This window comes from Schistocerca serialis, chromosome 4 (genome assembly GCF_023864345.2).
Source record: "Schistocerca serialis cubense isolate TAMUIC-IGC-003099 chromosome 4, iqSchSeri2.2, whole genome shotgun sequence".
Lineage (NCBI taxonomy): Eukaryota > Metazoa > Arthropoda > Insecta > Orthoptera > Acrididae > Schistocerca > Schistocerca serialis.
Window position 1 is genome coordinate 763,253,871 of NC_064641.1, and position 15,395 is coordinate 763,269,265.

Here is a 15,395-nt window from a genome sequence, read left to right on the forward strand (position 1 = left end):
CCTAATTTTTGAATGACCATCAATCACCATTGTTTCAACTGCGTAGATTGCTTCCGGAAGAAACACTGTTCTATACTGCCTTAATTTTGTGTCTATCGAAATGGACTTTTTGTTGTAATGCATCCATGTTAGCTTGTAGGCCTTCTGGAGCTTAGTGATTCTTTGTTCATTGGCGATTCAGTTTAATCTTGAAGACTAAAGTTTCTCCGAGGTATTTAAAATGGCAGATTTGTGCAATTTTACCATGTTTTGTGATTAAAAGGGATTTATTTTCTGGCTGTCTTTCCATATACTTGGTTTTTCATAAGATATCTGTAGTCCGGTTTTTTGTGAAATTTCATGTAGTTTTCCCACTGCGTGAATCGCTTCTATTCTGTTATTGGTGATAATTGCAATATCGTCAGCGAAAGCAAGGCACTAAATTTTAATTCGGTTCTCTTTTTCTATACCAATCTGGATGCCCTTTACATGAGATTCCCAATCCCTGATGATCTTTTCTTCCCAATCCCTGATGATCTTTTCTACAACAATATTGAAAAGCATTGGGGATAGTCCGTCCCCCTGTCGGACTCCAGTTTTGATTTCGATGGGTTCTGGTATTTCGCCCATGAATTTCACTTTGGATTTTGTTCCTGTAAGTGTTTGTTCTGTAATTTTTCGTGTCTTTCGGTCGATCCCAAATTCTTCCATGATTTTAAACAAAGTGTCACGGGCCACTGAATCGTATTCTTTCCTGAACTCGATGCATTTCCTCATTTGTAATATCGTCTTTAAGCACCAGATCTGTTCCGCACAAGATTGTCCTTTTCTGAATCCGGCCTGGTATTTACCAATTGATGGATCTGCTTGGGATTCTGTCCTGTTTAAAAGTGCTTGGAAAGGATTTTGTAAGCGACTGGGAGCAGGGAAATTCCTCTGTAATTGTTGATGCCTGTCATCGCCCTTTTTTTTGTAGCGGGTGAATTGCAGCGCATTTCCAGTCCTCTGGTATTTGCTCCGTCATCCATATGTCTGTTGTTATATGATGTAGTTTCTGCATAAGTATAATATCGTTTAGTTTCCAGAATTCAGCAATAATACCATCTTTTCCTGGTGTTTTGTTATCTTTCAACTGTTTGACTATCTCCACAATTTCTTCGAGATCCGAGGCATGTGAGTCTGGGTGTGTGAATACTGGAGAAGAGAAGACAAGTTTTTCTTGGGGTGGTTCGCAGTTGAGGCGGGAATTGAAATATTGGGCTAAAATCTTGCAGTTATTTTTCGTGTTAATTTCCAAAGAGCCATCGGGTTTCTTGAAGCACAAGCTAGGTGCTTGGTTTCCCTGTAATTTTTCTCTTAAAGTCTTATAGAAATTTCTTGTATTATCTCTGATGAAATCTTACTGGATTTCGCACAGCCTGTTGTTATATACCAGTTTTTTCTTTTCTAATTAGTATTGAGGACTGTTTTTGGGTTTTAAGAAAGTTCTCCCAGTTTTCTTCAGTTTTGTGACTGCTAATTTTTTTCCACACAGTTATTCGGTTGTCAACTGCGTGATCGCAGGTTGCGTTCCAGCTGCGATGCGTGTGGGTTGTCCTATTTTGATGGCTTCCTGAATTTTCTCTGTTAGTTTCTTCCAGTCTGTTTATTTTTCCTGATTGATTTGCATGATAATATTTTCTTTTTTGAGTTTGATATTCCTGATTTCGTTTGGTACTTTTGGGTGGCCTTTTTAGCATTATGTCGTGTTGGAACTTTTTTATTTGGAGATGATGATGATGATTCAAAGACATATTTGCGGGTTCTGACGTTTAGAATTTCTTTTGTGTTTTCATTGGAAATTGCGACATGGTCAATTGGTATTCTGTGATCTCCATGTGGTTGATTTATTTGCAGGTTTTAAAAATTGGGCACTCATGATTTTAAGTCCGAAGTTTCTGCAGAAGTCCATTAGTGTTTCACCATTCTTGTTGGTACGGTTGTGTTTGGTATGGGGGCCAGTGGTATAGCTTCAGCAAGTACAGTTCTTTCGAAGGGACAGCGGTCTATGATCTGAGGTTCCGTCTCTAATGATGCCGTTTATTCTTCCCTTGAGAAAGTTCGCAATCAAAAACGAAGAAGCGGATGATTGTAAAAAAAATGAATAAATAAAGACACGAGAGACCGCCATAACAACGAGATGAATACAACGTTTACCTGTTTGTCAAATTAACAGGCGTCAAAGTTATAAAACGCTGTCGTACATAAACAACTAGGTAGTCGCATTCTTGAGAGCACTGCAACAAAGGAGACGGTTGTGCAGACTAGTAGTTGCGAGTACAAAAAAAATGTTGTTGACACAGTGACCGTTAAGCACCGTAATTGGTAAGTTGTGTAGCAAACCAGATAAATTTATTGAATTTTTGTTGAAGCAGTTCCGCTTCTACTTTGTTAGAAAGAATATCCATGCGCAGTAATAGAGAACTGACATCAGTAACAGTTCTTTATTCGTCCGCAAGACTTTGTAGCAAAAATCTGTTAAGTTTCCATATGCGAAAGATGTGATCAGTATTCAGACGGCTGAAGCAAGAAACAGGCACATTTAGGAAAAACCGTACTCACGCTGAGCCGCAACGGGCAACTATAGAACAAGCGGCTGACTCCTATTTTCTTTTTCTTCCTCTCCCCCGTGGAATGGCCAGTCCATTGTTCAGGTCGGCATGCCTTCGCGCAGGTCAGGGATTCGTTCGCATCTTGGAGTAAGGGAGGAGGGTCAGAAAGAGCTGTACTGTCCAGAGTCTGAGACAGCGTCAGTTTGTAACCTTCAGCTTGTGCTGCCAATCCCCGCTATTAAGGCAAAATACAGTAGTTTGCTTTACAGGTTAACCCTCACACAAGGCTTCAGGTCGTATCTGTAGTTACGCAATCGTTTATGTATCCCAAGCAGTATATAGATCGCGTGGTTTCCAAACATTTAACTCCAGCGAAAGATTTTATTTGCTGCAGGAATTTAGCGCAACTTTTTCATATTATTAATCGTGTGGGTTAAGACACAGTCGCCTGTTGGTTGTTGCAGAATGCAGACGAAGGACTAGATATATTTGGTTATTATATTAGGGATTTTTTAAGTTTATTTTGTTTTTACAGTGCGGTAACGATTTTTAACATATATCCATGTAGAGCCGAATAAATGCAATTTCCGTTTTGCATTTATTCAGTTACACATACACGTATAATATTAAAAAAACCTTTAATATATTATTACCAATAACCGAGGTCGAGGGACAAACAACACGACATGTCTTCCGTAAGAACAACACGGAATTTTGTAAACCGTTTTTCGCTGTCATGTTTACATGTTAAGTCGTGAAGCGGATTTGCTAGCCCAGTTAAATATGGCGTCTGCAAAACAGCTGTTCCAGTTTCTGCTTTAGTCAGCACGGTCGCAATTTACCCTCACTTAAATAATAGAGGTAGACAGCTCCATGCTCAGTCTAATATTTTTGCTTCTTCACTGCACAATAAGTCATTTCGTGTATATTAGCCGAATATTTTGAAAACAAGACGTAAACTGACAGCTCAAGGACATTTCAAAAACGGCAGTACTTTTTACATGGGAGCGTACGTCGACTGTGGAAGTGAAAAACCGGCTGCTAGAAACGGATTTGCAGAATAGATTTAAGAGTGTTTACATGCCCAACCAGAAACGGTATTGTCAAATCAGTTAACGAAATTGTTTTGGGAGTCAATGTAAACATAGCGAATGTGTTATATTTGGGTCTGAGTGTGACTATGTCGGTCGTTTTCGTCAACTGCTCCCATCTGCCCTTCCAGCAATCTTAGTTGTGGCGGTAGACCGAGCTGTAATGTTGCCGTAGTTATAGGTTCTGTTGGAAGGTGACAGTCTGGTTGCAAGTTAAGGTGGTTGTAACAGACGGGGACTTAGCGTAGTCCAGGGCCCATATTTTAACTTACTTTTCTTTATAAATTACTAAAACTGCGAGACAGTCTCAGAAAAACTGCAAGGCAAGGCTGTAACAGATGTCTTGACAATCAAGAGAGATAAATTGGCCTTCCTTACGTGCTTTTGATTTGCTGTAAAATGTAACTTACATTAAAATTTCGTAAACAAAAGCTTCTAGAGTAGAAATTACCTTGTGAGATACTCCTGTTAATCAAATTAGCCTAGACTTACAGGTATATGGTCCGAAATTTACTAGTAGTAGTTCAGTTATGAGGAACTTCTTGGACTTTTAAATGTTTAAATTGTATAAGAATCAGCAGTAGGTGTTATATAAGAAGAATGATTTAACCTGTAGGATGAAATGCAGTGGGGTAAGACACTAGACTCTCATTGGGGGAGGGGGGCGGGGGAGATAGGCTTAAATTGGAATGATCCCATACTAGTACGTGCGTACTTAATTATTTTCACATCACTTAGCTGCCCCCCACACCCACACTCAAAATCATTTCACAGAACTAGAAACACGGTGCGGTTTTTTTTATCATAGTCACACAAAGCTGCATTAATAAATTTATTACACAGCCTTTTTTTCAGTCCTAAACAAACCATATTTAGGTGTATTATGATTGTAATCAGGAGTGTGACAACCCATACCACTATCAGACTTGTCACAATTTTAATTATAATTCAGGAGCACATGTAGCATGCAGTGCGTCTATGTATGTTACATGTGCTCATGATTTACAATTAAATCATCAAAATGTTGGCTGGTGGCATGTTGTTGGATAGTGGCATGGGTTGTCAAACATCTGATTTTGATGTCATAATACACTTAAAGATGGTTTCTTTATAACTGAAACTGGCTGTGTAATAAATTGATCAATCCAACTGAGTGCAGCCATGGTTTTGAATAATTTTTATGGGTTGTAAATCATCACCCCTCAAAATAGTGTATGCCTATATTGCATTTCCTCTGCAGTAGATTGCGAGGTAGCGCAATGATTAGCACGCTGGACTCACAGTAAAGAAGAATTGAGACAGTAAGTCCTCTTTACTCCTCTATATTGTTTTCTGTTATTTTCATGAATCAGTTAAGGTGACAACCAGGATGGTTCATTTGAAAATGGGACAACAGATTTTCCTCTTCATTCTTTTTCAGTCTGATCTTGTGCTCCAGCTTTAACGACCTCATTACTGATGAGTTGTCAAATCTAAATCTTGCTTTCTTTGTAATAGATACATTGCCCAAACCATGTATTCTGCCGAATAATACTGGCTGAAAATTCAAACACTTCACTTTTTATGTATTTTAAAGAAATAAAAAGGAAACTGCACAGTTACTTCATTGCCCCTATTTACACTTGATCATCCTAAGTGACACTAAATGTGAAGATGATTTACATAATTAATTGTGTAACACAATTAAAGGCAACTGAAGATAATGTAACTGCTTGAAACCTGTCATGGTATAAATAAAGAGTTTGTTAAGAAATAGTAATCAGGTGTGATTTGTTTTATGAATACATAAAATTTTTGATGGTTTTATTAAGAAATGACAAGCATTTCCCTGAAAATTTGTAATGGAAAAGTACTACACTGCTTATAAATTATGTAGGTTCTCGTGTAACATTTGTAATTATTCTGAGTTTCTATTGTCATTGTCTTTAAGAATAAATGAAACGTTGACTAGATACAGAAGTATTAGTAGTATGTGAACATTTGTCTCCTCGAAACACACACCGCCCTGCATGTGTTGTTACAGATCACTGAGTTATAGAAGGAACTAGAATACTCACCAAGCAACCTTAACTATAATTTAATGACAGAAGCAACTCTTTGAGTTAATGTTAGTGGTCTGTAACTGACTTGATTTTTCTTGTACTGTATAAAAATGTTGGCCCCTCTTTATTTAGTTTATGTTGAATGATTGTGTCTCAGATTACAATATGTGATTAATTTTTGTTTTGCTTTGTTTCAGAACCTACACAGATATACAGATTCCTTAGAACAAGAAACATGCTGTCTGTAAGTACAGTTGTTCATACATTCACTTTTTCCTTGTTCTATGTACATCTCGTGTCCTGTGTGAATCACAAGGAGTTGGTTCCTTTTGAAGCATAACAGATCGTTAATAGTGAATAACAAATTGTTGGGGGGAGGGGGAATGACAAAATATGCAAGGCAACTGTGATGTAGGATTTGTTCAGAAATTTCTGTGCATACAACCACACACTGATTGCTGATCCATTGTATTCAAAAAGCACATTAATAATTACAATTTTTAATTAATGTAATGAAAAGTAATGAATTTAAAATAGGCTAATTATCACATAAATGTGCAAAGTTGATAATTTCATGTGAATATGAGCTATGCTTTAGCACAGTAGTTGATGTGGACTTGCAGACTGCTCCTTTTCTGTACACTTAATGATGATGATGATGATGATGATGATGATAAAACAGTAGATCACATCACAAGCGGATGTACAATACTAGCAAATACAGAATACCCCAGGAGACATGACAATGTAGCAAAAATAATACATCAACAGCTTGCCTTACAACATAAACTTATAAAACAACACGTTCCCACATAAAAGTATGCACCACAAAATGTACTGGAGAATGATGAATACAAATTATACTGGAACAGAACCATTATAACAGATAAAACAACGCCACATAACAAACCTGACATCATACTCACCAATAAAAAGAAGAAATTAACACAACTAATCGAAATATCCATACCCAATACAACAAATATACAAAAGAAAACAGGAGAAAAAATTGAAAAATACATCCAACTGGCTGAGGAAGTCAAGGACATGTGACATCAGGATAAAGTTGACATCATACCAATTATACTATCAACTACAGGAGTCATACCACACAATATCCACCATTACATCAATGCAATACAGCTACATCCAAACTTATATATACAACTACAGAAATCTGTAATTATTGATACATGTTCAATTACCCGAAAGCTCCTAAATGCAATGTAACATATACCGTACAGTTAAAAGGAAGTGACGCTTCATCGAGGTCCGCGTCACTTTCCATTCTTAACCAGACTTAACGTCTGAGAAAGTAAATAATAATAATAATAATAATAATAATAGTAATAATAATCGTGGAGGCCCGGGAAAAGAATCGGCCTCCGGTATGTTCTGCCAGTCGTAAAAGGCGACGAAAAGAACAAACCACTAATAGGGCTAACCCCCCTTTTAGTGTGATTAGTTGGTTCAGGACAGAACTAAAGAAGCATCGGACAAGCGCTGTCATGGTCGGGGACGACGCTTGAACCCTATGCCCGCCCACAATGGTAACGACACTGCTAGCCAACTGGAAAATGATTTAAATCCAAATAGAGGTGTTTTGCAGGATATGCTTCCTGCAACCACCCTAGAAGGAAAACAAAGACAGAGGATGAGATGGTCAGATGAAGTTAATCGACACCTCATGTTCTGTTATTACCAAGCAACAAACCTAGGAACCAACACAACTGGATACAGATCACAAGTATACACAACATTTATTACCAGATACCCAGAATTAAAATTTTTAACAGAACAACGATTAGCTGATCAGATCCGTGTCATAATAAAAAATAACAGGATACCCCAGTCAGAATTAGAAAACATCAAACATCAAGTACAACAAATACTGGAACAAAATAATGTGCAATCAGAAGAAGAAGAAAATACAGTAATGGACTCAAACATCCCAGAGCAAACAAACAAAGAACAACATGCACCAATTAAACAATCAGAGGAAAACGAAATCTTAAGACAGCCACCAGAACAAGCACAAATAGAACACGAAGTGACACAGATGTTAGATATAGAAGAAAAATTTCAGCTAACATATATAGAATACAAAGACACAAATACAGACATTAGACCATTCTTGCGTAGACCACCAAATAACCCACAAGTCGAAACAATAATAAAAACTATCAACACAGTCATACACAACAAAATAAATGAAAATACAACTATGGAAAAGTTACAACTACTGGTTTATATAGGAGGACTCACTACACTAAATATACACACTAGACAGAGATCAGAACCAACCAACACACAGAAGAAACCCACAAAACCAGCATGGCAACACAGGCTACAGATCAAAATAGAAAAACTGAGAAAAGACATCGGACAGCTAACACAATTTATAAGAAATGAAATCTCGGGAAAAAAACGAAAAAGGTTAGGTAAAATCTCACAACAAGAAGCGACAGAGCAATTAGACGAAAAGAAGCAGAAATCACAAGCATTAGCCAAACGACTCAGAAGATACAAAAAAAGTGAAAATAGAAGGAAACAAAACCAAACATTCAACACAAACCAAAAGAAATTTTACCAGACAATAGATAACACACACATTAAAATATACAATCCACCAAACATAACAGACATGGAACACTTCTGGAGCAACATATGGTCAAACCCGGTACAACATAACAGGCATGCACGGTGGATACAAGCAGAAACGGACACATACAAGATGATACCACAAATGCCTGAAGTGATAATTTTGCAACATGAAGTCACCCAAGCAATTAATTCTACTCACAATTGGAAAGCCCCTGGAAATGACAAAATAGCAAATTTCTGGTTAAAGAAGTTCACCTCAACACATTCATATCTAACTAAATTATTTAACAGTTACATTGCAGACCCATACACATTCCCTGATACACTTACACACGGAATAACATATCTGAAACCTAAAGATCAAGCAGACACAGCAAACCCAGCTAAATATCGCCCCATAACATGCCTACCAACAATATACAAAATATTAACTTCAGTCATTAAACAGAAATTAATGACACATACAACACAGAACAAAATTATAAATGAAGAACAAAAAGGCTGTTGCAAAGGAGCACGAGGATGTAAAGAGCAACTGATAATAGATGCAGAGGTGACATATCAAGCTAAAACTAAACAAAGGTCGCTACACTACGCATACATTGATTACCAGAAAGCTTTTGATAGTGTACCCCACTCATGGTTACTACAAATATTGGAAATATACAAAGTAGATCCTAAATTGATACAGTTCCTAAACATAGTAATGAAAAATTGGAAAACCACACTTAATATCCAAACAAATTCAAATAATATCACATCACAGCCAATACAGATTAAGCGTGGAATATACCAAGGAGACTCATTAAGTCCTTTCTGGTTCTGCCTTGCTCTGAAGCCACTAACCAACATGCTAAATAATACAAATTATGGATACAATATTACTGGAACATACCCACACAAAATCACACATTTGCTATACATGGATGATCTAAAACTACTGGCAGCAACAAATCAACAACTCAACCAATTACTAAAGATAACAGAAGGATTCAGCAATGATATAAGTATGGCTTTTGGAACAGACAAATGTAAGAAAAATAGCATAGTCAAGGGAAAACATACTAAACAAGATGATTACATATTGGTTAACCACAGCGACTGCATAGAAGCGATGGAAAAAACGGATGCCTATAAATATCTAGGATACAGACAAAAAATAGGAATAGATAATACAAATATCAAAGAAGAACTAAAAGAAAAATATAGACAAAGACTAACAAAAATACTGAAAACAGAATTGACAGCAAGAAACAAGACAAAAGCTATAAATACCTATGCCATACCAATATTGACCTACTCATTTGGAGTAGTGAAATGGAGTAACACAGACCTAGAAGCACTCAATACACTTACACGATCACAATGCCACAAATATAGAATACATCACATACATTCAGCAACAGAAAGATTCTCATTAAGCAGAAAGGAAGGAGGAAGGGGATTTATCGACATAAAAAACCTACATTATGGACAGGTAGACAATTTAAGAAAATTCTTTCTAGAACGAGCAGAAACTAGCAAAATACATAAGGCAATCACTCATATAAATACATCGGCTACACCACTGCAATTTCATAACCACTTCTACAACCCTTTAGATCACATAACATCAACAGACATGAAGAAAGTAAATTGGAAAATGAAAACACTACATGGCAAGCACCCGTATCATCTAACACAGCCACACATCGATCAAGACGCATCCAACACATGGCTAAGAAAAGGCAATATATACAGTGAGACAGAAGGATTCATGATTGCAATACAGGATCAAACAATAAACACCAGGTATTACTGCAAGCATATTATTAAAGATCCCAATACCACAACGGATAAATGCAGACTTTGTAAACAACAAATAGAAACAGTAGATCACATCACAAGCGGATGTACAATACTAGCAAATACAGAATACCCCAGAAGACATGACAATGTCGCAAAAATAATACATCAACAGCTTGCCTTACAACATAAACTTTTAAAACAACACGTTCCTACATACAAGTATACACCACAAAATGTACTGGAGAATGATGAATACAAATTATACTGGAACAGAACCATTATAACAGATAAAACAACGCCACATAACAAACCTGACATCATACTCACCAATAAAAAGAAGAAATTAACACAACTAATCGAAATATCCATACCCAATACAACAAATATACAAAAGAAAACAGGAGAAAAAATTGAAAAATACATCCAACTGGCTGAGGAAGTCGAAGACATGTGGCATCAGGATAAAGTTGACATCATACCAATTATACTATCAACTACAGGAGTCATACCACACAATATCCACCAGTACATCAATGCAATACAGCTACATCCAAACATATATATACAGCTACAGAAATCCGTAATTATTGATACATGTTCAATTACCCGTCAGTTCCTAAATGCAATATAACACATACCGTACAGTTAAAAGTAAGTGACGCTTGATCAAGGTCCACGTCACTCCATTTTTAACCGGACTTAATGTCTGAGAAAGTGAAGATAATAATAATAATAATAATAATAATAATAATAATAATAATAATCTAACTGTGCATAGTAGTAATTAACCACTTTTATGTTATCTGGACAACTATATAGATTTTAGGGTTGCTGGTCTTTCTTCCTGAAACATGAGGAAGAGCCGAAGAATAAAAATGTGTACATTGTTGTGGCAGCAATGATTACAAAGGTACAAAGAACAACTAAAACAAGCAGAAAGATATATATGTTCAGAAAACTAGATAAAAAATCTATATTGTCGTATCTCAATGAGGAACTTGAAACATTCAGGATAGGAGCACTTAGAGGAACTCTGGCTCAAGTTTAAAATAATATTAGACCATGCTCTGCCGCTCAGGGTGGCCGAGCGGTTCTAGACGTTCAGTCCGGAACCGCGCTACTGCTACGGTCGCAGGTTCGAATCCTGCCTCGGGCATGGATGTGTGTGACGTCCTTAGGTTAGTTAGGTTTAAGTAGTTCTAAGTTCTAGGGGACTGATGACCTCAGAAGTTAAGTCCCATAGTGCTCAGAGCCATTTGAACCATTTAGACAATGCTCTGGATAGATGTTTCCCAATGTAGTAGTTCATAAAGGGAGAGAACATGCATGGTATGCAGTCACTGTAAGGAAACTTCTAAAGAAACTGGGATTACTGCAGAACAAAGCATAGGGCTTTAGATAGAGTGATGCTGATGGAACGCGTCCGGCTCTCGAGAGAGCAATGCATGATGCCTTCAGTGACTACCATAGCAGAATATTGTCAAGTGACATTTCACAAAATCCAAAGAAATTCTGGCCTTATGTAATTACTGTTAGAGGCATCAAAGTTAGTGTTCAGTCCCTATCGATTGAGACAGGAATTGAAATTGGGGGTAGCAAAACAAAAGCTGAAATACTTTTCTCTGTTTTCAAATGTACCTTTACAAAGGAAAAGTATTAGTATTAATATTAGTGTCAGTGGTATCGAGAAACAGCTGAAATCATTAAAATTGAACAAACCTTCAGGCCCTGATGAAATCCCTGTCAGGTTCTATTCTGAAATTGCGGCTGAGTTAGCACCTCTTCTAACTCTAATCTATTGTAGATCCCTTGAAAAAAAAAAAAAAAAAAAAAAAAAAAAAAAAAAAAAAAAAAAAAAAAAAAAAAAAACTGTGCCCAGTTCTCGGAAAAAGGCACATGCCACACATGTATACAAGAGTGGTAGTACAAGTGACCCACAAAACTACTGTCCAATATCCTTGACATCGATTTGTTGTAGAACCTTGGAACATATTCCGAGCTCAAACATAATGAAGTATATTGATAGAATGACCTCATCTTTGTTAACCACCATGGATCCCGAAAACATCGATCATTTTAAACCCAACTTGCGCTTAGTACCACACCTACGCTTATTGTCAGAAGTATAATCATATGAACTATCAAGTGAAATTTGTGACTGGATTGAGTACTTTTTGATAGGGAGGACATAGCTTGTTATCTTGGATGGAGAGTCCTCATTAGATGTGTAAGTAACATTAGGGGTCGGGGGGGGGGGGGGGGCAGGGAAGTGTGTTGGGACCAATGTTGTTCTTGTTGTATATTAATGACCTTGCAGTCAGTATTAATAGTAATCTCAGACTTTTTGCAGATGGTGTAGTTATCTACGATGAAGTATTGTTTGAAAGAAGCTGCATAAATATTCAATCAAGTTTTAAGATTTCAAAGTGGTGCAAAGATCGGCAACTTGCTCCAAATGTTTAGGAATGTGAAATTTTGCACTTCACGTAATGGAAAAAATGTAGTATCCTATGACCACGATATCAATGAGTCACTGTTGGAATCGGCCAACTCGTAGAAATGCCTGGGTGTAACACTCTGTAGGGATATGTAATGGTATGATCACGTAGGTTCAGTCATGAGTAAAGCAGGTGGTAGGCTTCAGTTTATTGGTAGAATACTGTGGAAGTGAAATCAGTCTACAAAAGAGATTGCTTACAAATTACTCGTGCGGCGCATCCTAGAGTATTGCTCAAGTGTGTGGGACTCGTACCAGTAGGACTAACAGGGGACATTGAGTATATACAGAGAAGGGCAGAATGAATGGTCACAGGTTTGTTTAATTTGTGGAAGAGTGTCACAGAAATAGTGAAGGAACTGAATTGGTAGACTATGGAAAACAGACATAAACTATTCCAAGAAAGTCTATTAACAAAGTTTCAAGAATCACCTTGAAATGATTACTCTGATGATATACTAGAAACGTGTCGCCCCCACTTGCCCCCTATATATATATATATATATATATATATGAGACTTACCAAACAAAAGCGCTGGCAGGTCGATCGACACACAAACACACACACAAAATTCTAGCTTTCGCAACCAATGGTTGCTTCGTCAGGAAAGAGGGAAGGAGAGGGAAAGACGAAAGGATGTGGGTTTTAAGGGAGAGGGTAAGGAGTCATTCTAATCCCGGGAGCGGAAAGACTTGACTTAGGGGGAAAACAGGACAGGTATACACTCGCACACACACCCATATCCAACCGCACATACACACACACATGCTGACCTTTGATAAAGGCAAAGAGTTTCGGCAGAGATGTCAGTCGAGGCAGAAGTACAGTGGCAAAGATGTTGTTGAAAGACAGGTGAGGTATGAGCGGCGGCAACTTGAAATTAGCGGAGGTTGAGGCCTGGCGGATAACGAGAAGAGAGGATATACTGAAGGGCAAGTTCCCATCTCCGGAGTTCTGACAGGTTGGTATTAGTGGGAAGTATCCAGATAACCCGGATGGTGTAACACTGTGCCAAGATGTGCTGGCTGTGCACCAAGACATGTTTAGCCACAGGGTGATCCTCATTACCAACAAACACTGTCTGCCTGTGTCCATGGACAGTTTGTTGCTGGTCATTCCCGCATAGAAAGCTTCACAGTGCAGGCAGGTCAGTTGGTAAATCATGTGGGTGCTTTCACACGTGGCTCTACCTTTGATCGTGTACACCTTCCGGGTTACAGGACTGGAGTAGGTGGTGGTGGGAGGGTGCATGGGACAGGTTTTACACCGGGGGCTGTTACAAGGGTAGGAGCCAGAGGGTAGGGAAGGTGGTTTGGGGATTTCATAGGGATGAACTAAGAGGTTACGAAGGTTAGGTGGATGGCGGAAAGACACTCTTGGCGGAGTGGGGAGGATTTCATGAAGGATGGATCTCATTTCAGGGCAGGCAACCTATTCATGGGTCGCTTAGAAGAAGCCTTCTTGGTTACCCAGTGAAGAAGAACTCCAGAATTTCCTCTCCAACCTCAACTCCTTTGGTTCCGTCAGATTCACCTGGTCCTACTCCAAATCCCATGCCACTTTCCTTGACGTTGACCTCCATCTGTCCAATGGCCAGCTTCACACATCTGTCCACATCAAACCCACCAACAAGCAACAGTACCTCCATTATGACAGCTGCCACCCATTCCACATCAAACGGTCCCTTCCCTACAGCCTAGATCTTCGTAGCAAACGAATCTGCTCCAGTCCGGAATCCCTGAACCATTATACCAACAATCTGAAAACAGCTTTCGCATTTGCAACTACCCTCCCGACCTGGTACAGAAGCAAATAACCAGAGCCACCTCCTCCTCCCCTCAAGCCCAGAACCTCCCACAGAAGAACCACAAAAGTGCCCCACTTGTGACAGGATACTTTCCGGGACTGGATCAGACTCTGAATGTGGCTCTCCGGCAGGGATACGACTTCGTCAAATCCTGCCCTGAAATGAGATCCATCCTTCATGAAATCCTCCCCACTCCACCAAGAGTTTCTTTCCGCCGTCCACCTAAAGTTCGTAACCTCTTAGTTCATCCCTATGAAATCCCAGAACCAACCTCCCTACCCTCTGGCTCCTACCCTTGTAACCGCCCCCGGTGTAAAACCTGTCCCATGCACCCTCCCACCACCACCACCTACTCCAATCCTGTAACCCGGAAGGTGTACACGATCAAAGGTAGAGTCACGTGTGAAAGCACCCACGTGATTTACCAACTGACCTGCCAGCACTGTGAAGCTTTCTATGTGGGAATGACCAGCAACAAACTGTCCATTCGCATGAATGGACGCAGGCAACCAGTGTTTGTTGATAATGAGGATCACCCTGTGGCTAAACATGCCTTGGTGCACGGCCAGCACAACTTGGCACAGTGTTACACCGTCCGGGTTATCTGGATACTTCCCACTAACACCAACCTGTCAGAACTCCGGAGATGGGAACTTGCCCTTCAGTATATCCTCTCTTTTCGTTATCCGCCAGGCCTCAACCTCCGCTAATTTCAAGTTGCCGCCGCTCATACCTCACCTGTCTTTCAACATCATCTTTGCCACTGTACTTCTGCCTCGACTGACATCTCTGCCTTTACAAATGTCTGCTTGTGTCTGTGTATGTGCGGTTGGATATGGGTGTGTGTGCGAGTGTATACCTGTCCTGTTTTCCCCCTAAGGTAAGTCTTTCCGCTCCCGGGATTGGAATGACTCCTTACCCTCTCCCTTAAAACCCACATCCTTTCATCTTTCCCTCTCCTTCCCTCTTTCCTGACGAAGCAACCGTGGGTTGCG

At 39.0% G+C, this 15,395-nt stretch overlaps 1 protein-coding gene across 1 annotated transcript in view; it reads left to right on the forward strand.

The window, feature by feature from the left end:
* Positions 1-15,395, forward strand: part of LOC126473309 (polycomb protein suz12-B) — a 308,357-nt gene that overhangs the window by 222,852 nt on the left and 70,110 nt on the right. Inside the window, exon 2 of the mRNA XM_050100286.1 lies at positions 5,901-5,947. Within this exon, the coding sequence (XP_049956243.1) occupies positions 5,901-5,947 (47 nt within the window). The remainder of the gene's footprint in view (positions 1-5,900; positions 5,948-15,395) is intronic.